Genomic DNA, 27,732 nt, shown 5'->3' with positions numbered 1-27,732 from the left:
CCACTACACAGACACATGGCACAGCATAGGAAAGCCAGCTCTTCAGGACACGTTTCTGCTGTCCACTGACATCTAAAGGACCAAAGACACTCCTTTGCAGATTGCAAGGTGCACATCTGTTGGTTTGAAAGGAGAGTTAAAGAAGCCATTCATGTCAAGGTTGAAAAGCCATCCCTTTGCAGAGGTGGTGGTCTGAGACACCAACTCACAATGCTGTTTTAAATTCTCTCTCAAAACACTGAAGCCCTAGTGCGACCTTGGAACATGTGACCCTAACAACCAACAGATAAGCAGGGGTGTTAAAGACTCTTGGTGAAACTAGGTCATCCACTCACCTAACGACTCCAATGTTACCATCCTTGATAAATAGCATGCTGATGATCCACAGAGGCTTGTATTTCTAGCCTCGTCCACCAGTTAGTTCAGAACTGAAGAAGCCTTTCAGAGGAGAGGTGAAACATCTTCAAGGTCTTCAAGAAGTCCAGGTACCTTTGGATAAAGCTTCAATTTAACATGAACTGGATGACTGAACCTACACAGAACTCCTTATTACGAACACCCGGCCGTGTGCTGAGTGTGTGTGGTCTGCCCGCCGACACTTTCACGATCAGGTCATTTAGTAACACCTAGCGAAATGAAAAACATGTCCGTTAACATACTGGTTGATGCAGCAATCATTTGAAAGATTCCAAAAAGATCAAGTCATGGTTTGTATATGCAGTGGGAACATTTTAATTTGATACATGTAATACAAAAATAAGCTTATGGTTAGCTTTAATGATAATACTGGGAACATTTCAAAGTGACAATGTACTAGTTAATACATTCTTTGGACAGGCTCATTCATTGAAAATAGTAGAAAGAGTTCCTACTTCAGAGATTTCTTGACTAAGTCATATGATTACTACTTTAGTTACTTGATGTTTTGTGTCTGCCAACACAGAAAATATCAATGATTCACAGACATTTTTTTTACAGCTGGATTAAATATCTCCCCTGTATACCATACAAATGTACTAACGATGCAACATCCAAAAATTCTCATTTTATATGCTGTGGTCACATTCCCCCATGTCCGACTTCATTTTCTTTAACCCCAAATTATTAGGAGAGATCTTTTTTTTTTTTCTTAAGTTAAACTCTTATTTAAAGCAACAATATGTAGGAATTTGGTTTGCTGTGGATCGGTCTCTGAGTACCATCACTGCATTGTTGTAAGACACAAATAGTGCGGTTCCGACTATACCTCATCGACATTATGCATTTGTTCACAAGCAGAGGATGCAAAGTTGGAAAAGATGTTGTGAGAAACAACCATGTCGACTAACAAGGTGCAGTAATACAGTGTTACCGGATTTTGCACAAATAACAGGAATCATTGAGCTGTGAGCTCTCTCTTTCAGAAATACAGACATCATTTCCCCCTACTCGAGTTAAACAATAAGAATATAGCGCTGAGTTATAGTCTATGTGTCGGAAGGAAAACTTCTCTTACAGAAACGAAGCACTGAGCAAAACAACAAAAAGTTTCTACTAAACTAGTAGAGAGCCCTCCGCTGCAAACACCGGAGACCTGGTTGCAGCTCAAGTTAGCTCTGCAAACCAAGGAGGAGACACTCCATACAAACAGCCCTGATTTTAAACACAGCCAGCTCTATGATGTGTAAACCAGACTAGTGGACTGATAGGCAGGTATGTTGTCGGCAACATGCTTCAACTTCAACTGTTGAGCTTGTTTCCTAAGAGATCTAATTAGTAGAATAACTGAAAAAGATTACAATGTTTTTGAAATGTGCGAGTTGTCACAGCTCAATTCTGCCACAGCAACACTAAATAATATCTAGGGCTGTGGCTTAACGGCTTCATTGGGGAGAGTCATTTACTACATGTTTGTTGAGATAGGTTGAATGGGTAAGGTTCCAAAATTCTAAAGTTTCTAACTTATAAAGGTAACTTAAGATCAAATAGGGTGACTGTGGTTCAGTGGAAGAGTCGGTTGTCTATCAAATGGGATGTTGGGGGATTCGATCCCCAGCTCCTGCAATCACATGTTGATTTGTCCATGGACAAGACACTTAAACCCAAGATGCTCCGCATGCCTTGTCTGGGCTGTGATAATGTGTAGACGTGACCTGCAATGTAAAATGGCGCTATACAAGCTCAATGCCAATTACCATGTACAAGGAAAGTGCCAACATTGTAAGATGGATTTATGATTAATTTGTAGACCTGCTGGCAAATTTACATACCGCAGTAAACTGGGGATCGGTTGCGCTGTGGGCATGGGAGAGACAAGATTCTCTATGTTGAAAGTTATTGTGCTATTAAATTGACCTTTGAAACTGCTGTTCAAAGGTTGAAAGGTTACATATTGTTGCTTTAAACACAATAAGACATTTATTATGTCAACAAATATGAAAGTTTGTGGTTTGTTTCTGCATTGTAGCCCCCCAATTCCTAAACCATACGTTGCCTGTGAGCTCATGAGTAATTGGTTGGTAAAGATAATAGAAAAAATATGTGGAAAGCTTGGAGAAAAGGAGCCTTTTGTGTTGTGTTATGTGTAATAGAGGCTGACTACCTGGAAACAAACCCTGCTTTAAAGAAGCAGTTATACTTCAGTGGAAACAATGTTGTTCTATAAATGATAAAATGTAAAATGTGGAGCTACTCATGAGTAAAATCAAGCAAAGTTTCGGCCATGGATTTGTTACTATATAGTACAATAATTTTAAAACATTGCAGAGAGAAGGTGCAGCCTTGTGTCTTAGCCTGACTCATGCTGGCTGTCGGGAGAGCCTGGGTCTCAGCAGGCTAAAGGTACACACTGGGCCGACCGTCAGGGATCAGGGCTTGTCAAGTGTCAGTGAGAGTCAGTGGTTATGCTCGGTGTGGTGTGAAAAGCAGCTTTGGTGCTGCTCGAGGCTTGTCAGAGGCTTTTAGCCTGATTCAATGTGTAGAACCAGCTGCGACCAGTCGGGGAGACAAATTACTCTGAGCAAAAATATCAGGGCACGAGAAGAAAAACAGAAGTCACAAAGGAAAAAAAAACAAGTCAAGAGGACAAGCCCAGAAGTCTGTTCTCATGTAAAGCCAGTACCATTTCCATAACTTCTGACATTTTCTCAAGTGGAGGTAATTACAAACACGCTCAGCAGAAAAATGATAAACCAGTGTAAATACCCTGCCATTAGTATATCCTTGGTTCGACACTTGCAGTTTTCTGCTTTGCGTGAAAAACATCAGACTGCCGCAACCTGCTTATAAGGAGTGTTATTGTCTCTCCCAAAAATGAATTGGCAGTAGGCTGTCATCAGTTTGGTGTGAGCAGTATGACTTTGGTGCCTGACAGAACACTGACAGACGCAGCAGTCCGTTTCATCGCAGGTTGTTCCTTGTTGTCCGTTTGCGGTGTAATACCCATAGCTACAAATCTAAGAAAATCCAATTTTTGTCTTTATTGTGTATTTTTTCTGTCAGAATCTTTGCTCCAAGGAAACCTTTAAGAGCATATAATCAGACGAAAATGAGACAATTAATTTATAAGACTGACAAGAAAGATTTTTTTCTCAAGAGAAGTTCATGAGGATAATATAAGAAACATAACTGGAGATATCTTTGTCTCTTATGTGTCTTATCTTTATCTTAGTTTTGGTCATATTGAGACATATTTGAGATCTCACACTTGTCTCACTTTTCTTTAAGCTCAGATCTATGAATGAGACATCTTCGCTGAGCGCTTGAAATGAGACAACTGTAAGACAATTAAAAGAAATTTGACAAAATTTGACAAAATCTCAAATCTGAGAGCTCACAGTAATTACATTTTTCTTTTAGCTTAGATTTTGGAATGAGGCACCTGTAAGAAAAATAAGGGATCTCACTCAGGGCCCACTGTGAGACAAACTATTTAAATTTCTCAGAATCAAAAAACTTGTTTTGGTCTTAAATAGTGATCATTTTTGTCTAGGAGACAAAGATAAGACATAAATAAGATCTTATCTGTAATTTTACTTTGCTACGGGCAGCCTTAAGTCACTATAGGCTGGATTTAGATCAAAAGGCCAATTGTATTTTTCAACAGACAATTAGTATGTAACTAAGTCAGCAAGTAGAGTAGAGTAGAGTTTTAGATGAAGAGGGAATCATCTTGAAAATGTGTTTTAGGAGTAGCAATGTTTATAATGAGCCACTGCTCTTAATTAACCCAACATTCACAGGCTGCCCCTCCTTCCAGCTCATAGAGCAGCATTGACTAAAAGAAAAAAAGCAGTGAATCAGAAAGTTTGATTACATTTTCTGATTGTGTGAAAGTGATTTCTAGAACACATATAACATGATTCTAACCCTACAAAACCATGCAGGAAGTAAGGTGAAGCAACATTTTGTGTCAATTAAGTCAAAGATTCATCCTGCCTCTCTGATCTCTCTTCTCTGCATGTCTGCAGTTCTGCATGATTTTTCATCAAATAACTGAACAGACCTGCAGCTCATTGCTGTATGTTACTTCCATGATAAAGACAGAAACGAGTAACGTCTGGTTAAGTTGCATTGTTGTCGGCAGTATTTAGATTGTGTAGACAAGCACATTGCTTTGCAAGTAGCTGCAAGTTTAAACTGATCTTGTCGCAAATCTTTGGCATGAACTAGCATTCGAACATTGTGCTGTTTCTGACTTGTAACACTGAGGCTTTATATCCCTACCTAAACTAATGGTTAGAACAATCAAGAGTTATCTGTGCCTAGTCACAACTTATTGGTCTAATTGAAGGAAGATGCTATTTACATTTAGATGGATATTGGGAAAAATGTGCCTAAATAAGGGCGACAGAACTTTTCACAAGATATACAAGAAATGCAGGACAAAGGGCTGATATAATGATGGTCATTTCCTTTTTAACTTTTAGTTAAATCTGATATAAAACCATCCAATCAATTCTGTTGGCCAAGATCAGCGTACCCGCATGCTCACATTACTATCTTAAATGTTCGGCCCATTGTTCTACATCGATCAAGGCACTGCAGCTCATGGTCAGGATTAAAAAAAACCTTCTTAAGAAAGTCTTAAATGCTGCTTTCTTCTTAACTTCAGTCTTAAGACAAAAGTAAAGAAGATTTGATATTCATAAATAAAGTGCATTTTTATTCTTTTTAACTTTCTTCTTATGTTTCTTCCTGAGAAAAAACTTAAGAATGGATGAGATTCTTGAAAACAAATTTATTTCTAATTTTCTTTGTAACTTTAAGGCCACGCTACACTTGCCCTAAAATTGTTAGAGTGAAAATGTAAGCCTCTAAATTAATTTAAGACAATTGATTTAGATTTTCAGTTTTAGTAAATTTGTCTAACATTTATTGTTAATTTTAACTTGCCACTATTGTTTTGGGTGTAAGTTATGTCTCTGGTACTGCTTAAAAATAAGCTAGCAAATTTGACAGTTCATTTTAAACTAATTTGCCTTTACTCAGAGAAACTAATGTTTCAATTCTCAAGTCAACTAATGTTTTTTTTAAGACTGATAACTAACCGATTGCAACGATGTTGACAAACATGTTTATTTTAATTTAAAACATTTCGGTGCTTTAGTCAATGGTGCTACACACAATGTATATAGGCCTATGCATAGGCATAGACCTATTATAAGGGCACACATACCTGCCCTATAGCATCTGAGAAGTTCGTTAGTAAGAAAATAAAAAGGTTTTCAAGAAATGACACTGTTCTTAAGAAAACATTCATGAATTAAACTCTTAATTTTCTTACTTACGAACCTCTCAGGTGCTATAGAGCAGGCCTATGCCTATATTTTCCTCCCTAGCTGCAACCCAAAGTACTTCCATGTAGAAAACAGTTAGAATATGTATAAGTGACAACCATATTTATGATTTACTTAAATAAATAACTTTGAGTAAAGGAAAAGATTTCAAAATTAGTTAGTTTCTCTGGGTAAAGGTAAATTAACTGTCCAATTTGCTAACTTATTTATAAGGAGTACCAGAGACAGGAGACTTACACCAAAAACAGTAGTAGCAAGCTAAAATTGTGTTTAAATTAATGAATTTAAAGGCTTACTTTTTCACTCTTACAATTTTAGGACAGGTGTGGTATGATCTTAAAGTTACGAAAAAAATTACAAAGAAATGTAAGAACTTTGATTTCAAGAATCTTGTTCATTCTTATGTTTTTTCTTAGGAAGAAACATAAGAAGAAAGTGAAGAAAATAAAAACCACTTTATTCATGAATATCAAAGTTAAGAAGAAAGCAGCACTTAAGAAGTTTTTTTTTTTTCTTAAAAAGGATTTGTGAACCCGGCCCCTGATTCTTTCAGTTAAAAAAGAGTTACACTTTAAACAGTGGTCATTACTTTCAGAGAACCAGTGCGGAAGCGTAAGATCTTCTTTTTCAGGGCATGGGAAGCTTTAATCTTGACAAAAGCCTTTGGCTGGAGTGGGGCTCCAGATTGGGCGGAAGGTGATGGGAGGGAAAGATGAGGGGGTAGTTGTTGGGGCCAAACCAGACCACCACTTTCGTCTGAGTCACTTGACAAAGAGCTGGAATTTGGAGAATCAGCCTCACTCATGCTGGACTCAGTCTCACCCTGACCTTGGTGAGGGTAGTCCTTACTAGGCTGCTGACACGGGTGCACTTGGTCCCTCTCAAACTGGTACTCCATATGTTGATGATGGCGTGAGTGATGGTGATGTTGGTAGGCAAATGGTGCTTGCGTAGAGCGAGATTTCCTTGTCCGTCTTCCACAATGATCCCTTTGGTTTGAAGCTGATGACCCCTGCATAGGAGCCTGCACAGGTGTTTGGTCAGCCTCATCCTGGCTTAGCTCCTGTGTGGACTGCCAGCGGCGGTAGTTCGCCCCTCCGTGCGGATGTTTCTTGCTCCTGGATTGACTACTACGGCTTCCCCTTCCACCGCTTCCACTTCCTCCACCGTCCCTCTCTACTGTATTGTACTTCCGCTCTGGAACCCTTTGCAGGCTGTTCTCTGACTGGGACCTACATGCCTTCTTCCCCGACTTCCTGCTGGCACCACTTCTGTCTTCATTAGAGCGACACTTCTTTGCACCCCCTCGGGATCTGGAGGGTTGGGTCTGAGATTCTGTTAGCTGCTGCTCTTGATGATGATGATGATGATGGCCTCTTTCTGGAGAGTAAGTGCTTTGGTTGGGTTTGTTCACCCCAGAGCCCTTGTTCGGGTTGGAGTGGTGATGAGCATAAGCTCTGGTAGATGCTCGGCAGGGCTGGGCCGGAATATACTCAGCGTTCACCAGCTGCTCATCAGGTAAAGGCTGTTGGAGAGGGGTAGACGGAGTTGGAGGTGGATAGTTACAATGGTATTGCTGAGGCGAATCAGGCTCACTATTGCTTGAGTCTTGGTGGGCTTGCAGCACTCTGAAAGATGGATAGTCCAGCAAGGTTGAGCAGGAGGTATTCATCGTGGAGGCCTGTCTGAGCATGTGGTAAAGTCCTGGTTGATGCTGGACACTTTGCTGGAGGGGATGGTGGTGATAAGGGGGTGGAGGACTTTCTGTAAATCCTGCCCTGAAGTTACACTCCTGCTCTATGTAATGGCAAGACTGTGGAGCAGTTTCCTCTAAACACTGGGATGGAGGAGAGATATCTAGAACAGGCATCTGTTTCTGAGTATGTGGCTCTTCCTTGCAGCAGACACTACTCTGTCTCACCACAGTGGCACCTCGGGCTTCATGTGCCAGGCTAGTTCGGGGCTTTGATGGTCGTGTGGATAGTGCTCGGCGTTGGATCAATCCAAGTATATAAGTCTTTACCTTCTGGGCTTGTTGAAAATCTTCCTGACTTGGGTAAACAACTCTCATCTCCACAAAAGCCGCGGCCCCTCTTGAGTCTGCCTGCCATGTATCTCCTGTCTCCATCTTCCCTGTTCCCTCAGTGGCTGAGAGGGAGCGCAGGACTACAGGGCAGTCATTTGATTCAGGAGATCTATTCTGCTGTTCAACAAGGACCCCACCTGACAAAGACAGCAAAGACAAAGTGATTAGATACATTGTTGCAGTTAAAATTTCAATTAAAATTTTGTGGCTCAGTTGGTAGAGTCTGTCGTCTCTCAACCGGAAGGTTCGATCCCCGGCTCCTGTCCGATTTGTGTACAGTATGAATGGGATGAGTTACTTCTGTTAGACAATTTAAATAGAAACCTCTGCCATCAGTGTGTGAAGAGGTGTGAATGGTTAGGTGTGATATGCATTGAAAAAAACAATTTGAGTTGTCAGACTATAAAAGGGCTTAACAAGCTACAGTTCATTCGTCATTTCCCTATTATTTAATCGCTCACCAACTGCAATACATACACAAATGGACCAATCCCGTCGCATCAGACAACTCTTGGATAGAAATAGAACAAACACTATGCAAAGAAATGTGTATATCAGACCTTCCATTCACAAGTAGTTTCCAGCCAAAAGCCATCCCTGTTCTAAAAACCCTACCATAGTAGTCTGTGAGGCAAGTCCGTCCATCAAGATGCTTTTTGCTATTTTGCCCTTTTTCCAACTACTATTTCTAGGTAGCCCATACTTGCTTGACCTGAGTAATGACTTGACTTGCTTGATTCTCACAGCAGTGACTTGCGACTTGCTAGAGACTTGAAGGTTGAGACTTGAGACTTCCTTGTGACTTGTATATGTGTGACTTACTCCCATGTCTGCACTGCATACCTGAGTGTTGCTGCTGATTCACATCATGGATGTGTATCCAATAAATCAGCCAAAATTGTATGATTCTATCATGTCAACATAGATTGAAATCTGTAAGGAATCAACACAACACAAAATTCCAACCCCTTGACCATGGGTTTTACGTAAAATCTCAAAATAGTAAGGCTGAACCACTACAGTTCAGTGTGGTTGTCTGTTTGTTATCATAAAAACCCATTGAAATTCATTGGATCAAAAATGTAAAGAGCTCTACTAAAGTTTGGCCCAAAGGTCTAAAAGTTTACTCTAATGTAGTTCACATGATGTAAAAGGTATGTTCTAGTTCTGATATTGTAACACAGTAGCCTTATGTATGCTACTCAAATGTGATTTACTCAAAAGTGGAGACCAACATATTTGTTTCATAATTGAGCTTATACAATGCAGACTGAAATTTAGCTCTGCCTCCTTACCTAATTGAAGAAGTAGAGGATTTCCTGGCTCAACTTCACCAACTACCAAGGTGCATGAAAAGTGAAAGGCTTAGAAGAGGTCAAAAAGCTCCAGCAACACTTGTAGCACGAAGATCAACTTTATTAACAAATTAGACCAACATGTTTTGGCTTGTGTCCTTCATCAGGGTCATCTAGACTCCTTACCTAATTGACAAATATGACGCATGAACACAATTTCATTAACCTAAACATTGGCATTACTTTAAATGCCAAAAGCCATATAAAGGCTTAAAGGCCAATGATGAACATAAACAAGTATCTGTTTTAATGTGGTTAAATTGTTCACAAGAGGGTCATTTGATTTTCACAACTATTGGTGGTTGGCTACTTGATCACATTGAAGTCATTCAAATATGTAAACTACTTGTGAGGTTAGGTTTGGACATTTAATCTGTATATATATATATATAAAAAAAAATGTTAAATGACTGTGTAAAACTGAACAATAAGATCATAATTTGGGTATTGTAATTTGGGAATTGACTTCACCAAATGACCAAACGCTGTGGTAGTGATTAAGCAAAAGCCAATCAGCTGCAGCCAAACCACAAAAAAAAAACATTAATTCCTGGACCTGTCTCCAAAAATGATCAAATCATTTGACTGGTACAGTTCAGTAACCCTGAGTACTTTGGGCAACACCCCAAAAGGAACCAAATTCGACTGAAGTGGCGACCGGTCCCCTAATGACAGGTGTTGGCAACAGAAAGAACTGCAAACAAATCAAGCTGTCATTAATTGTCACATAATATTATCTGTCATCATTTATTAGCTATGATTAGCATGTCCGTCCTTACATTTCATTTCTTTTAATTAAAAAAAACAAAACAAAAAAAAAGTTTAAATGCCATTTAAGTTCATGTTTATTGGTCTTCTCCCGGTTTGTGTCTGCAGTAGAACTACTCTGGCCGTAGGGTCAATGAAAGCCAGCCCCCACCCTCACAGTGGAATGTGTTTTGAACGGGGGAAAATGCTTATACGCATGCTCAGAGTGTTGGTGATTAAATGTAAATCACAGTAAATGGTGGCAAATGGGGCTCACAGCTCGTAGCCCCAGTGATACGTCATGCATTCTTTAAGAGTCGATTGGAAAATTATTTGAGTGGGTCGGATGATAGGATGTCTGTCTGTAACTGTTAGCAATGAAGTAGTCTGCAAGAAGCGGGAGGTTTTGAAACGCTAGCGAATTAGTGAAAATGAATTCTCAAGCATAGGTTAGTACACTGCATGTTAAAAACAAAAAAATGGAATGTGACTTTGTGATGTGTCTGTATCCTTTTTTTGTTGAGTAGATATATTAGCCTTTTGTGAGTTTAAAGATGCTGGTGGGCTTTCATTATAAACAATTTTATATATTACCCTGAAATGAAATAGAAAAAGGTTTTTTTTGCATTTTGAAGCACTGATTCATGGTTATCACATAGAAATTACCAAAAGTGTTTCAAGGTGATCACAGTGCCTCTTTACATTGGTTAACTCACTTACAAGGCTCTTATTGGCCAGGCACAACTTATCTTAAAGAGCTAATAATGCCCGATTACCTTTAAAGAACATTACGCTCCCAGAATGCAGGCCTGCTTGTGGTACCTACAGTCTCTTAATGTATTATAATTGATCATTTTATTATGAAATTAAATAGAAACAGGCAGTCCTGCATTTTGCAGCACTGATTCATGGCTATTACACAGAAAATGCCAGAGGAAATTCCAGGTAATCTCTGCACCTTTTATTTAATGTAATATTAGAGAGAGGCAGAAGGAGCATGTGGCATTCAAACTGGAGAGACTTTAGAGCCAAATGTGGTCCAAATGGTTAAAAAACATAAGCAGCCCATTTTGAAAAGCCACCTGGGGCGAGAGAGGTACAATTTTTGTTATTTGAATGAGCCCAGTTATGGCAATTGTTTGAATTGTATTTCCATTTGATTAATGCTTTATGAAAATCAAGTTCTCATTTATGTTGTGCAGAACACCATGCCTCTTTATCATTTCAGCTACAATGATCAATGTATTTCTGTTTTGGACTTGAGTATTTGTAAATAGTGAAATATTGGGCCACACAACATGAAAGGCTTATGACTTCATCATTTTGGGAAACAAACAGGAGTTTTTTTATGTTAGGCACTGAATGTTCAAGTTGAAGGGGGTATTTTCTCACTACCAAGGAGGGCCCCTTTAGTAAACAGGCACTTAACCTTCCTCCCACCAACAGTGAACAAAAGGGATGGCAGAACTCATCGTTTTCTGTGGAAGTCACAAAGTTCTTTGTTCAACTGATATTCTGTCGTTCATATATTCTTTTTATGCTTGGGTTTAGATTGCAACATGTCTCTGCAGTTAGAAGTAATAGATAATATTAAAACACTGTCATTTAGGGCTGCACGATATCACGTTTCTTAGGAGGACGTGTGATGTGAAGGAAGGGAAATACAAAGCCTCAATGGAGATGAAGACATAGATATTGTCACTCAATACACTCTTAAATTGTGATTTAATCTTATTCACTATCTAGTATAGATTTGAGAAATAACTCATAGATTACTTCCCAAGCACTTTGGATCAGAGGTTTAAAGAATGGTTATAAGCGGCATAACAGCACTATGTAAGGTTATAAAAGATGGGAGTTTCATGACATTCCAGGAGCTGAAACAAAGAAACTCATTAAACAACCAGGACCAGATAATTGCAGTTGAGGGACTTTTTTAACAGAATAATAAAGCATGATATAAATTTAGATAAGAGTGGAATAATTAGAACCATAATAGGTATCTGCAATTCAAAGAGACACAGAATCATATCAACATTATATCAACACCTAATTGAGAGAAAAGGAAATACACTATGTGTGAAGCAGAAAGATGAATGGTTAAATATATGGAAAACGTAACAGTCCTCATACAGCTACAAAGGTTTTACATGAAGTCACTTGAAAATTCCGCTGCACCACATTCAGATGTGAATGGATGCTGTCTGTATGATTAACAGAGGGTTGCTGACAAATAGTCGGTATGTGATGAGTTGAGAATGAGATGTGGAGGTTTGTGGAGGTGACTGTGACGACTGAACAGAACAGCACAGGAGTTGGATGTCATTTAGAATGACGATTTAAAGAAGCTGAAACCTCTTTGATTTAATGCCTGATATTGATGCATTTAGGATTAACTGTTAAAATGTATATATGAGGAGTTTTTGAGAAGAATACTTTGCACTTTTACTAAAGTATGTTCTTACACCAGTACTTGTAACAGAGTAACATAACAGTACTTGTACCTTTTGTACAGAGTTTCAGTACTCTTACAAGTCAAAGTGATGGAAATTAATAATAGTTTAGTGATTCATATTTTGCAATGTAGGGGTAGGTTTGTCCAGTATCTGCAAAAAACAAAACACACAAAGATGCACAAAAGGGACATCAAACAGTCACAAAGCACAAAAACCACTGGCTTTTAAATGACCATTTTTGGGGTGAAACTTTAGGTTAATGTTAATTTATTTACCTGAGCTCAGTTGGTTGTCCTCCAGATCAGCCGGATCTGCGGATTTGACCTCAGAGTTAACATTCAGCTCTGCTACTTGTTGCTCTAAAGATGTCTTAATACTCCATGGTGTACACTGGAGACTGCTCTGAAATACAAAGGAAGAGACAGAACCAAATCAACACATTGCACACAGATGGGAATATTTTTCAAAAGCAAGAACAATACAGCCCAGAGAACAAGAACACCAAATTCAAGTGTTTTCACTGTCAGGACCTAATGTTTGAAAACCTCACCAAGATTTACAGAAAAGGTCTTTATAAATTATATAATGCCTCTGTCCTTATTCATATTTGCGTCATGGCCTTAGAATGTGCAGTGGTTGTAGGAAAGTTTCATGAAAGAAAGTCCTGAAGAAACTTATCTTAAGCAGGACAAAAAGCTACCGGCAGAAGTGGGAAAACTGATAATGTCAATATAAAAGTCAAAATTGTGTTCATATCAATGGTGCTGGGACTCTTTCAAATGCAACTCTTACCCTACACCATTAGCAGTATGGGAGATTTTTTAAATATTTTTGAAATTCACGTTTAATCATAAACGCACAAAAAACCTTATCAGATTCACAGATCTGAAAGTGAATCTAGACATTTCAAAAAATTCTTCTGAAAGTTAATCATCTTTTTCAAATTATTAATTTGCATGATTCAGCAACTCATTATTTTTGCATTAGATAATTTAGAGCTACTACATGTAACTTATTTATTTTTTATTTAAACCATTTTAAAATATTAGTTTCAAAGAGAAATGTAATAGGACAATAACTTTCAACAGGGAGAATGCCGTCTCTCAAATGTACACAACTTGGTCTGATCCTATTTACTGCAGTATGTCACTTTTGCAGCGGGCTGAGATCATCTTATAAGAAGTGCATACGGTTTATGCATTATTTCACACACAAGCCTTTAGGTATAAAAAGAAGTCAGCTAGCCCGTCTCTGTACGGTTTGATACAATGACTGAGGCTAAGAAGATGGTGATAGATGTCATCGTTGTCTCATGTTTAGCAGCTTTTCCCGGATGCATAAAGTCATCTAAGTTATGTTTCAGGTTTGCATTTTAAAAAAAAAAGAAGCTAAAAATCCATCCTACACAAAAAAGTTGTCTGTTTCCTTGTTAATCTTTATAACTTCATAAGTTTGGAACCATACAAACCTACCTCATATAGGATGCCAATAATTACCCTCTCCAGTAGCCATTAAGCCAAAGCCAATAAATATCATGACAACAGCTGGATACACGTACACATACTACACATGCAAACAATGGCCTGAAGATGCTTATATTGGCAAAACATCTGGTAACATTACTGCACCTTGTTAGTCGACAAGGTTTCGGTTCGGCTTCTTACAATGTCTTTGCAGGCTTCTTACCCTCTGCATGTTGCCTATTAGTCTTACAGCAGTAGTTGTATTCCGAGACCTTCATTAATGTGCACCAAACCAAATTCCTACATATTGTTGCTTCGTAGCATCCAGTCATTTATAATAACCTTTTTGTAACTAAGATGTTTTTGTTCTTTGAAGAGTCTCTGCTGAAGTAATATAAATCTCCCAGTGTAAATGAATGACTTTGTCTTTATCATCTCTGGCTTTGATTTTTTCCTTCTATAGAAGCTCCAGTGGATTTTGTTGTAACGCTGTGATTGATGATGTTAAAGTAATCACTTGGGCATACTATATGAATAATAACTTGCTAGCTAAGTAGTTAGATAATGAGACAGATGAGTCACATTAGCTTGATTGTGGACCTCATTACAAAGGATCTTGATGAAATTAACCTTTGAATGACTGGTTTTCCTGTTTCTGTGGGGGTTTGAAGCTGATGGATAATGAATATAAATCACTGTCTTCATTGCATTAAGTCAATCACATGCAGCCCTTCCGGGTCTCTGACTATTGACGTTTAAAATGACAGGGCACTTGATCATTTTACGTTCTTAGTCAGGTCAGCTCAAGTCTTTAAACACCCAGTATTTACCATAGTCCTTTATTATGAAGTCTTTAAAACACACAGATGTCTGTTCTTTTGATATTGGAAGACACAGAAAACTGACATTACTCATGGAAATAGAATAATAATGAGAACATCTGCTCATGTAACAACATTAAACAGCCTAGGGGGAGAGCCAGGCCAGGACCGAACCCAGCCCCCCAAGACCAGCAGGGGTCAGTTTGACTACTGAGAATACAGAGGTGTTTTTCTTTCTAGGTTTGGCTCCTGTTATCCTCGGAGGGAGGGGGAAGTGTGGGGCTGGTAGATCTGAACTGCTCTTGCCTCTGCAGGTTGACTAATACCTTACCTCCATCCTGCTCCTTATCGCCCTCACCATGTCTTCTTGCTAAAGTGTCTTGAAATAACATTTGTTATGAATAGGTGCTATACAAATGAAGACTGATGGATTTATTTATTTATTACATCATTAAAAGAAGATGTTACTTATTATCCTCGTCATTCCACTCAAGTTAAGAATAATGAGAAAAAGAAAGACCGATGTCATTGCCATATGTTTACAATTGAGGAAGCTACAAATGTTCAAACCAATTCAAACCATCACAAGGCTTTCACTCACTGTGTGTGTGTGTGTGTGTGTGTGTGTGTGTGTGTGTGTGTGTGTGTGTGTGTGTGTGTGTGTGTGCGCGTGTGTGTGTGTGTGTGTGTGTGTGTGTGTGTGTGTGAGAGAGTTTGTGTGTCAGGCATGCACTGTATAAAGGGGACTGTGTGTGGGTTTAAGCAGCTTCTTACATGAGACCACACTGTCTGAATAGCGGCTTGTTTTCCTCCTGTGGGTGCACGCTCACACACACATGCTCAAGACGTTACAAATTCACACGAGTGAACGCACCGCCAATTAAACTGAATCTATGAGCTCTTAAGCAGATAGTCAGACCCACAGTGGTTCTGAGCTCCCACATCATGAACACTCAGGTCTCTTTAACATATCAGTGCATCAATCTGTGTGTTCACTTTGTACTATTATTTATCCTGCTTTCATTATGTGTTTTTTTCTAACAGAAAGATTCTAGAGTAAGTCTGATAAGCTAACCAGAATAATAGTCACTCGTGCTCCAATGTCCAGCAATAAGAATAGATAGATAGATAGATAGATAGATAGATAGATAGATAGATAGATAGATACTTTATTGATCCCGAGGGAAATTCAAAATGTCCTGCACGGCCTGAAATAAACAACACTAACACAAGCATTCATAACACTGACCCCGTTGATAAATAACACCAATTTATGGCAAAGAATGAAATGAATTTATATACTACAATCACAGACTCTCTGCTCACCACATATGTTTAGCAAATATGCATTTTAGAATGAAATGAAAATAGACTGATACTTTAAAGGAGGTAAGTTTCCATTTACACCGAATAGAACCTCGAAGTAGCATGGAGACAGAATGAAATGACAAATGTTTAATGGACACATACAGTATGGTCTGAATGACAAGCAGATAAACAGTGTTAATATGTGGTTAAGTGGGGGTCTGGATGTTTGGTGAAGTGTTGTCTCCATGAAAGGCCTTTTCACAGTGTGGTCTTATGCAGTGTGTGTGTGTGTGTGTGTGTGTGTGTGTGTGTGTGTGTGTGTGTGTGTGTGTGTGTGTGCGTTTGTGTTGCCGTTTCAATCCTAAGCAATCTTTGAGAATAACCCTATAAATAAAATAAAAACATTTGGGATTTTTTAAGTTTCTAAGAGCAGCCACTGACAACAAAGACCTAAAGACAGAGAGGTAACATTTTGGAAAGGAAAAAAAAAACGTTCCCTTCTAAAGCAAGTAAAGAGGAGAAGAGGGGAAAACCTACATGGGGAAGAGAAACAGGAAACATGGATTAATGGTGGGAATGTTTCAAAAGAATGAAAACAAAGACTCCCACTGCAGCTCCTTCAAGAAATCTCAGTCTTTACTTGACTGCCCCATCAAACGTTAGAAAGTAGTAGAAAATAGGCTATCGTTGATGAATGTTGCCAACAGAGAAGTTTACAGGTAAAGAGAGGCATGGCAGGGGAAGCCGCTGCAGCCGCTTGCAGACTGAGTGTGTGTGTGTGTGTGTGTGTGTGCGGAGAAGAGAACTGAAGGGAAGCATGATAAAAGCTGTTGCCCATGTAATACAAACATTAATACAATAGAAAATACATGATATAAAAATCACAGTATGTAAAGGGGGCCTTCAATCAAAAAGGAACTCTGTGTTGACTGTAGTCAAGAAGAACGGGCGAAACAGACCTGAGGAAGAGACTATGTTTACTGACGATGTATCCAATTTCCGTCACGTAATTTTTTTTTTATATCACAGAAACAAATAGACTTTGACATAACATCCAGTGTTTCCACGGCAACATTACCATGTCATGTCTGTTACAACTATAAACTTAAGGATTTATCTCGCTTTGATGACTGTGGGACATATTTGAGGTAATGTACCTAAGTACTGAACAAGAACAATATTCATATTTAACATAAGTTTAGTCCATTTTTAATAAGTTAAGAAGATTCAGTTTAAAAATTCCACATATTGTATCTTTAAACATAATTTAAAATAATGGAAATAGGGTCATGTATTTTTTTAAATATGGTTTTCAATGGGTTGACCGAATATTTTATACATAAATCATCACTGTCAATCACATTTCTTTGATCGAGGGGAGGTCATATTTGTGATCGCAGGCCTATTGCCTGTGCTCAGCCACCAAGCAGAGTCCTCTTGTTACTGTGGCTGCGTGGCTAATTTAGATCTGAGCATCAATTTGCTTTGCTCTCGAGTCAATAACAAACATACACTGAGCTTCTCTACAAGGCTTTTTTGAATGTGTATTCTTTGTGTATTTTTCACACATCATTGTTAATTTTTTGCATTTGGAAATCATGCTTTTTATATAGTTTCTGCAGTACAGGAGAACTGCAGAACAGTCAGAGAATTTTAGTAAAAGTTCTAATGAACAGTCAAAAGACTTTTGCAGCCAATACTCAATTACATAAAAATCAGAAGTGCTACAGTATACCATACATCCAGATGACTCCAGCAAAAGTACTTAATTTTTACTACATACTGAGTACATACTTTCAGAAAATGCAATATATATATATTAGATAAATTAGAAGGTTAAATGTACAAAGCAGCAGGATATAGGAGTACTAAAGTAAAGATGAAGTATTTCAAAATTGTGGTAAAGTACTATATGGTGGTAAGTGTAGCCTGCTTTAGGGAGGTGCAGATCATCGGGCAGTTCACGTTGTTGAACTTTTTGAAGCAGTTAAAGAAAAGTAAAAAGCCCTGGTGATGAAGAAAAGAGCAACAACATGAAGATGATGATGATGATGATAACTATATATTGTACATAATAAGATTATAAGATCAACATTAGAAATTCCAACCCATGGGAAAATCCCCTTTTACAGCAGCTGAAGAGTCAGAGAAAAGGAAAATTAAAACTGCATAATTTTAATAATAACACAAACTATTTAGTAAATGTCAAACTTTGACTTATAGATGGATCGGATGAGCAGAGAACTTAAGCAGAAATGCTTCAGCTCAGTTGAAGTACATTTGTAGGACTACAGTACAGTCAGAGGACTTATGAAATATGGTGAAAATACTGCATTACTTTCTGATTTGTATCTACAAACATTTTAATTATCCCTGCCCTGCTGGAGGAATTGTGACAAATTTGCAGTGTTTTAGTGTTATTTATTTGTTTACTTTGTTACAACAACACCTGTGTGATTTCTTAAAGGCTGCTTTCTGCAGACTTAAGGTATTATCAGCCAGGATCTTCCTTAAGACTGGCAGCAATGTCAAACTCAATACCATTTAATTATAGACAACATCATGATTACATGTTTTATTGCCCATCCCTTGTAGATTAAGTTGTTTTTCACATAAACATGTTTTATACATGTAGCAAAACGTTTTCATTTTTCACACTCCCATCAGTTTTAGGACAAACTGTCAACATTAATTACAGGCAGTGGTTTCCATCCGTCTGTAAGCCTGCATGCAGTTTGAATGATGTCTTTTTCTTCTTTTTCTCTGTTTACTTCACATTCCTCCTCTTTCCACGGTGGTTGTTTGGTGGCATTAAGTGTGTTTTAAACTGAAAAACTTAGACTAAAGCTTCACAGCTGTGACTTTGAGTAATCAAGTCCTACTGTTTGCTTTGGGGAAGTAACAAAGGACCCCCCCCCCCCCCCCCCCCCCCCCCCCGCCAGCTCACCCACCTTCCCTACAAACAGCTAACATGAAATGTAAGCAGTACTCTTTGATTACAGCTCATATGTACATGATGTACACTCTGCTCATTGTGGGCCTCATTCAACAACTGTTCTTAAGAATTCATTTGTTCTTAAAACCCACTTATACAGTTTTTAGGAAGATTCTACGTGATGGCAACTATTTCCTATGCATTCAGAACAAGCTGCATTCACATCAGTGTTTACCACACGCAGAAGATTCTCGGGCAGGCTGCCAAGGTATATTTCTAGCTGCCCAAGAAGCCTATATTTCTGACCTTTCTTTGATTACATTTTTATCTATCTATAAAATTACCGCCCGAGAGAGAGAGAGAGAGGTTTACTATCTGTACATCCATCCTGTTATTGCACTGATTGAGGCGCAGCGCTTCTGTCGTGCCAAAACTGAAGTTTCTCACGCCTCAGTTTCAATATTTTTCTGCAGCTGTTTGCTGAATATATGATTCCAGGTTAGCCTCCCTGTACAGGAGGCTAACCTGTTGTGATAATGGAGACACGAGAGAAACTTCTTATAACAGGAGTTTTGTTATGTTGCACGGAGAAGGCTGAGTTAAGGAAAAATGAAATGCCTTTTTCAAATCCACACCCACGCTTTACAAGTCTGTGCGCTTAGCGAGGCCCAGACTTTGGGATTTTTTTAGGTGCAGCATGTCATCTCTCTCTTTCTCTATTTCTCTCTCTCTATTAATCCATCTACCTGAAGGCAGGTGCAAGTGTTTCTGTCATCTATCCTGACCCCACTTAAAACAAGACAAAAACAAGAACCCATTAAAATAAGAAAGATTAGGTCTTCCCTGCATGCCCATTGTCAGAATTAATCAAAGTCTGGATTTATCATTGGGTAAGCATATGTCTGAAAGAGATTTGAAAAGGGCACAAAAAGGGACAATAAGGATATATCATAACTATAAAGTGGTGCAGAAAAGGCACAAATTGGTGTTTAAAAAAATATCAGAATGCAGGAAAAAAACAATTTTTGGGAGAGAACCCCAGACGCAAATGTCACCTAAAAGTTTAAAAAGTGACAGTTGTGTGAGAGAATTGTGATCTTAAGTCTCAGGGAGAAAAATCATGATTCACATTTTAGACAGAATGGTGCCCATATAAACAATGGAAACGCTGTTGTTTATCCATATGCCTAAAACTCGTCCCCAGGTATGTGCTACCCAGCCAAAGAACTAAATAGTGCACTCTTAAAGACCACCGGTCCTGTGGTCGTTAAAGATGCTCTTATCACACAGGTTAAATCATGCAGGTATGGTCCCAATGACACTCTCAGCTGGAGGGTACATGTTGGAGCTCTCTGCTCCAAAAGTCCAACAGTTGATGTATTTTCTGCGTAGACTTCAAGTCTATAGAGCGGAGCAGAAGACATCTTATTCTTTTACTGGGTCGAGATACGGCATCCCAGTCTGGTATGGTAAATTGACAGTACAGCTGAGGTCACTAATCCCCTGTCCGGTGCAGACTGTTATGAAGATCATGGGGTTAAAAATAATCTCCAAATTCTTTACGAGCAGTACTCCCAGCATGCTCAGCTCTGGACTTTACAGGTCCTTTAAAAATAAAGTGAATCTCAAAAGGCTGAGGCTGTTTTAGGAATGTTCTTCAAGGAGTCCTGGGGAGTTTGATGAAAGTCTACCATGTTAGACCCATCTCACATTCTACACCAGGAGTTCCAGCCTTTACCTACCGACAGGAGATTCAGAGTCCCCGAATGCAGGCTGAACCACTACAAAAGCTCTTTTGTACCCATGTCAATTAAACTACTCAATACCACTAACATAGGCCATGTGGGCAGTGTAATATGAGATACAAAAAAAACAATGCAATATGTTACAGAAATATATGCAGAACCTTTGCAATAGTAGGCTAATCTGCTCAACGTGACTACAATACTTATCTGTAAGTACTGCAATAATGTGTGGATGTGTAAATATTGTATGTGTGGACAAGCATATGCTCTGAATTCAATTTCTGTGAAATTGTTCATTTTTCCCTTGTCTGTTGCAAACTGCCAGTCGTTTCTTATTTTGTATTTTTCTGTAGAATCATTCTATATTCTGTATTACATTACTTGTAAATTCCAGCTGGATGGAGTCCAAGGAAAATTTCCCAAAGTCTAAAAGTTTCTCTTATCTTAAGACAGAACATGAAAAGAAAAGCCTTCAATTTGTATTTTTCAAATCCAACATAATGACATTTTAAACATGCAATAAAAAATCATTAAAATTATTTAACTATTGAAATTAAGTAATTAATCACATTTACAAAATGTAATCATCTGACAGCCCTCAAGAATCAAACACAAAGCATGATGGGAATCCAGCCCTCACTACATTAATGTTTAGTCAGGTGCTCTGCAGTTTAAAAAACTACTTTGCATGTGTAATCCTGCTTTTGCTCAGCACAACAACTCACTGCAACAAAATCAACGGCACTGTGTGCTCTTGTATGATGATCATTGTTATGTGACTATACAGCAAACACACACACACACACACACACACACACACACACACACACACACACACACACACACACACACACACACACACACACACACACACACACACACACACACACACAGAGATCTCAGCATGCCCCTCATTAGCCCCCCTGACATGCAGGAGGCCACAGTGAAGTTTGGGCTGCTTCTTCAGCTGCTGTGGGCTGTCACATGGCTGTCAGCAGGTCCAGCTGAAGAAAACTCACACAGACACAGACACACACACACACACACACACACACACACACACACACACACACACACACACACACACACACACACACACACACTACATGCATTCTTTTAAATTAACCATAACCAACAAGGGATGTCAGGGCTCCAGAACCATCACACACATTATATATGTCACACACAAAGAAACTGTTAAAATACTAAATGATCAGAATTATTTTTTTAGGGATCAGGGTTAGTAGGCAGCTAGTTGAATCCAGTGGCATGCATCCCCAGAAAGAGGTTTCTGGCACATTTTAATTCCACCATTCTATCATATATACTGCGTGCGCAAACCAAATTCAAAGGATAATAATTGTGTGTTTTAACCCATTCCATGCCCCCGTAGTCTTTAAACAGCTTTTCATTTGAAAAACAATGCCTATTTTTGACTGATCGGATTTTAGACCTATTCATTCATTTTTACCAATTACAGTATATCAGAGCTTCACCTTAAGGTTCATCAAGACATGCCAAAATGATCGTTAATGCAATGTTTTATTAGAAGCATAAATAATAATAATAATAATAACTTTATTTACATAGCGACTTAAAAATAAAGATTTTTACAAAGTGCTTTGACAGACAAAGCAAAATCATGAACGCACACAATGTAAATGTAAAATGTACTCAAATTCAACAAAGACAAAAAACATTTTTTAATTGGGACTTTTTTTAAGCCTCTGTTTGGATCTATTAGAACATGAGAAGAAATGACAATGACAATTAGACTCTCTTCTCACTTATTTGTAACATTCTAACAACCATTGGTGCTTCATCTTATGACACAAACAAGTTCTCTGATGCGTTTGTGTGTACGTGCGCTGGCTAAGTGCATTCCCTGGCCATGAGAAGTAATCCTGTACTCACATTGCAGTGACTCTGTGAACTAAATGACCTTGTATTCTTGCTCTTCTCGCATTTTGTGATTTATGCCGTTTCCCCAGATTTCATCATGTATTGTAAGTGGCTGGTTTGCTGTTTAAAGCATGCTGGGAAACCTTATAAGATGCTGGTTTAATTGAAAAGGCTCCTCAGTTCAACACAACAAGTGACCAGTGGAGGTAGGAGGACACAAGTTGAAGTGAATTGGTTCCGTGTGGCTCCATGGTATACAGTCAGCTGAGACTGACTCACTGAATGCGTCACAGTATGGCTTTGTAAAATTTGCTGCTCAAAGCATGCTGGGATATCTAGCAATGCGAACAGAGCTGGCACCTTCTTCTCTTTTCTCACTCATTATGTCAAAATCATGCCATTTCCAAAACACTCCACAAACCATTAAAGTAAACTCTGAAACTCTGACGGTAGCATAAGAACTCTAATTGTTAGACTTTGTTTTTACCATTTCATAAGGCCATTAATGTGTAATAAATAGTCTACAATGTTCTTTGTGATGCATCCGCTGTTTGGCTGACAGCCAGCGATTATGGAAAGCCCCGCATTGAACAAGAGGGACTAACATAAATATTGATAAAAGCCCCATGGAGTCCATAAACTTAACGGTACTCCTGTTACTGGCCAACCACATAACTGGTACCGGTTTCAGGTACCCATCCATAGTGCCAGGGCCTATAAGAGCCCGAAATGTAACAAGACCCGAAATGTAACAACAACCCGAAATAATAATTGCTCAATAATGTAACAACAATGCTGAGCCCGAAATGTAATACATTTTTTTTTAATAAAACCCAAAATGTAATAACTGGTCGATAATGTAACAAAAATGCTAGGCCCAAAACGTAATACATTTTTGATGTACACTCACTCTATGATGTAATACAATTATTACATTATTAGGAGAAAAATATTTTGCCTGCTCCATAGTGTAATAACTGTTTTGGGCCAAAAGTTATTACGTTTTTGGCTCAGCATCTTGTTACATTATTGACCAATTATTAAATTTGGTATTTTATTTCTTTTTTCTTTTAAACATTTCAGGTCGTTTTTTTACAGGGTTAGGGTTATATGAAGTGTACTGTGTTGGAGCCATAGACTGTTAATATAAGTGGATGAAGCCTGAGTGACGTCAGACATCTGTTACAGCAGGGGGCCCTGGAGGATCATCGGCAGCAGCCTCCATGCAGGAAATGCTGTCTCACCCTAATTTTCAGTCATCCTAACGAGAGGCTGAGAGATGGAGCTGAGCCTCTTGATGAACCGTTACATACTGTACGTTCATAAAATCAAAACAGAGCTGTAATTCACCCCCTGTACAGTGTGTGCCCATGATGACAATAATTAGACCTATTTTGTTTTTTATTTTCATTTATGCTGTAAAAACTGGCTTTTTTTGGCTGTGGTGTGTATATGACTTCCAGGGTTCCCAGCCTCAAGCGGACACTCAACGAACTGCAGGATTTTGCACTTCCGCATTGGCTTCATTTTTCAAGACCGGAGGTTGATGCTTGGTTTGAGCACAGTGTAGCACTCACAAAAGTCAACCAAACTGGACTTTGGGGCTCAAACGTGCCTGGTCATGGTATGGCTTCTGGATTATGAAGTCTGTGTCTCAGTGTGTGCATCTACAAGAGTTACTCTGCCGGAATCTGTCTTTTTCTGTCTAAGTCTGCGTCTCTACGGCAGTGAGACACAGACTTAGACAGAATAATACAGAATAAGACACAGAGTCAGACAATGAGTCTAGAGTGAGACAGAAAGGGAGTCGCAGAACAAGATAAAGATATTCAAGGAGTGAGACAGGCTGAGGCACAGACCAAATAGTCAGACACAGAGTAATACATAAAGGGAGATACAGAGTGAGAGAAAAAGTGAGACAGAGTAATACACAGAGACAGAATGAGACAGAGTGCGATAAAAAGTGAAACAGAGTTAGACATTAAGTGAGACAGAGCAAAACATAGAGAAAGAAGGAGACAGTGACACAAAGTGAGACAGAGTAATACATTAAGTGAGACAGAGTAATACATAGAGACAGGAGGAGACAGAGTAATACATTAAGTGAGACAGAGTAATACATTAAGTGAGACAGAGTAATACATAGAGACAGGAGGAGACAGAGTAATACATTAAGTGAGACAGAGTAATACATTAAGTGAGACAGATTAATACATAGAGACAGAAGGAGACAGAGTGAGATAAAAAGTGAGACAGAGTAATACATTAAGTGAGACACAGAGCAGCACATAGAGGGAGACAGAGTGACCTAGAATGATACGCAAACTGAGACACGGCTAGACAGAACGTGGTACAAAGACTCAGACACAGAGTGAGGCCCAAAGTAAGACACAGTGTCTCCTCAGTAGACGAATCTGGCCTTCACTGAAGAACTATATTCTTACTTTAATTTGTTTGGTGCAAACACTTTATATTTAGGAAGTTTTTCTTAATACTTCTCAGTTCTGACAGATGAGAAGTGATTGGAATGAGGTTTCACAGTGATGATATCAGAGCCAGGCTGTTTGTTTTTCTCCGGTATGTTGTTTCATTTTTTCTTTGTCTGGGAACAAGAAGACAGCAGCCCTATAGTTCCAATCTTAGTAAAAGCATGATGGTGCACTCGTGATCCTTCACACAGACAGCCCTACATAGCTCTATGTCTCAGTCACTGGGGAGGGGTCAGATCATAACAACAGAGCTCCAACACTGCAGGCTCAAAGAGAAAGAGAGGAACTGGAAGGATACTGCATAAATGTTTCAAATAAACATATTTAGAAAACTCCTTCAAAGTTTACACAGCATAAAATAAATGACTGAATATACCTAATTTCAAACACACAGCTTCTGATTCGTACCTTCCCTCTGTGGTACTATAGTGCAGCAGTTTCATAGCTGCTTTAAATGATTATTTGGCAGAATTACAGTAAAAGACAGCAGTGTCTGTTAAAACAGAGGGATGTTAAAAATGTAATACACATACTTCAACACATTCATTTTTGTAATCGAAGTAGCCAGAATGCAACAAAATACACAAATGAAACAAGTTATGTCTCAAACTGCAAACCCTCATCATGTTTATATTATACTGTAATGTACTGTAACATTGGTTACATATTGAATTGAAACCGTAGGCTATATCCTCAGGCTGTTCCCAGGCTCAGCTCTGGACTTTAAAGAGCCATACGGGCTCTAAAGTGAACCTGAAAAGGATGAGGCTGGTGTAGGAATGTTCTTCAAAGAGTCCTGTGATGTTTGATGGAAGTCTACCATTCCCTGTGAAGAACAGTGACCTCAACTTCACCATTCATCCCATTCAGGTAATCATTTATCCAAACCCGACGGATGTCTGCTAAATCCATCAAGTGAGCATGAAACAAAAAACTTCATCCAAGTCTGCCCTTAAATGGTAACGTTTTTCTTCAGAGGCATTTTCATTCTGCTCTCTGCAGTCAAGTCTATGCGTACTCTGCGTTTCTAATCGTACAGATACTGCAGTTAGAGGAATAATGAGACTGCTGAAAACGTCTTACATTTAGACCCTTCAATTCCTTTGTAGTCTGAAAGTAGGAGGGAATGTGAAAGTAACCATGCACATGAACACGCTAAGTCATAGCCTATGGAAACTTTTCCAAACACATCTCACGCCTCTGCAGAAGTCTGCCCCGGCCTACAACACAGACAATCAATGTTCACAGAAACACAACTTACGTGTTGCTCATCCGACGCGTCGCCTTTCGGTGCGTCGAGAGCGCATCGCGCCGACCGCAGAGCTCCCCAAGGCGGCCGGCCGGGAGCCCGGGAGTCCCCGAGACAGAGAGCGCTCAGCACCCGGGCCTCCTGTCTCTGTTTGAGCAGCTCGAGCTCGCACAGGCCGGCCAGGTTGGCTTCCAGCCGCTCCTTGTTCCGGCTGCGCTCCGCTTTCATGGGCATGGAGAACGACGCGAACATGACTTCAAAATAGCCTCGAAACTACTTTCGTCCTCTTGCTCTTTTTCAAGACAAAGATAATTTAATCAAATGAAAGCCTGCCTCGCTCCTCTTCCTCTCCGCTGGTTCTCTCCTGTGGAGGCAGTGGTTTAAGGCTGCAGCTGCTGAGCTCACCGCTGTCCGCCTCGGACCCATCCCCTCCTCTGCGTGCAGGCTCCGAGAGACAGCTGCAGGGGGAAGGGGGAGAGGGGAGGGACTCTGACATGCAGTCTGACACCCCCGGTCAGCTGGATCCACTGTGGCCTCTTACTACTCTTATCATTGTGAACTCAATATGTGAATGAAAATAACCTCCTGTGGTGTCCTTGCGAGTGTTTGGTGTGCACATACCTGCTGTGCGACCAGTGTGTGAGGACGCATCCACACTGATAAGAAATGGAACTTCTGCCACAGTTTGGAGAGTCACCGACAGCTGGCTGTCCTTATTGAGCTCGGCACGACCCCCAGTGGCTGTAAGTGCGAACAGCTTCATGCACTGAAAGACAGATTTCTTTTCTATCAGCGCTGTGGACACTTCAAAACTCTATGTAGTGTCTGCTTGAGTAACGCATGGCTAGAACAGCTCATCTCACTCACAACAGCAAACCTTTTCATAGGCCTATGTCTCAGAATCAGCTGCTTGGACCAGAACAGTGACAACATTGCTCATTTATAAAACATCTGCCATAACTCACGTCAACTTAAGAGCATGAGGCAAATGCAATAATCAGTGCTACTGTGAATGTGTACTGTGATAACTGTGTGTTTGTTAAAGAGATGTTAAAAGTCTTCATCTGTAGTCATCTTGTTTGTGTAAATTGTGTTTTCATTAGACTATGTATATCCAGGAAGGTGGGATGCATCCTCAAGTTCTTGGGGAGCTGCAACTGAACTGCCACTGGGTTGATTACCTTGGAGATGGAAAAGGGTCCAATAAACTTGGGTGCCAGTTTGCAAGATTCTCCTCGGAGGGGAAGATCCTGAGTGGACAGCCACATCTTCTGTCCCACACGTGAGGGGCTGGGTTGCTGGCAGCCTTTCTGTAGCGGCCAGAAGTCCGAAACAGCGCAGCCTGAGCCTTCCTCCAGGTAAGGTGGCAATGGCACACAAGAGCCTGAGCAGGTGGAAA

General features: G+C 39.4%; 1 protein-coding gene across 1 annotated transcript; it reads right to left on the bottom strand.

The window, feature by feature from the left end:
- Nucleotides 1–708: 708 nt before the first annotated feature.
- LOC132988364 (dapper homolog 3-like) lies at nucleotides 709–26,963 on the bottom strand. Its single transcript, XM_061055725.1, has 3 exons — nucleotides 26,346–26,963; nucleotides 12,697–12,823; nucleotides 709–8,000 (listed from the first exon to the last, which is right to left on the bottom strand). Exons 1-3 carry the CDS (start codon nucleotides 26,583–26,585, stop codon nucleotides 6,349–6,351), a joined length of 2,019 nt encoding a protein of 672 aa, XP_060911708.1. The 5' UTR covers nucleotides 26,586–26,963; the 3' UTR covers nucleotides 709–6,348.
- Between the last annotated feature and the right edge of the window lie 769 nt (nucleotides 26,964–27,732).

The sequence above is a fragment of the Labrus mixtus genome, chromosome 14 (assembly GCF_963584025.1).
Source record: "Labrus mixtus chromosome 14, fLabMix1.1, whole genome shotgun sequence".
Classification (NCBI taxonomy): domain Eukaryota; kingdom Metazoa; phylum Chordata; class Actinopteri; order Labriformes; family Labridae; genus Labrus; species Labrus mixtus.
This window is presented reverse-complemented; position numbering and strand designations above follow the sequence as displayed.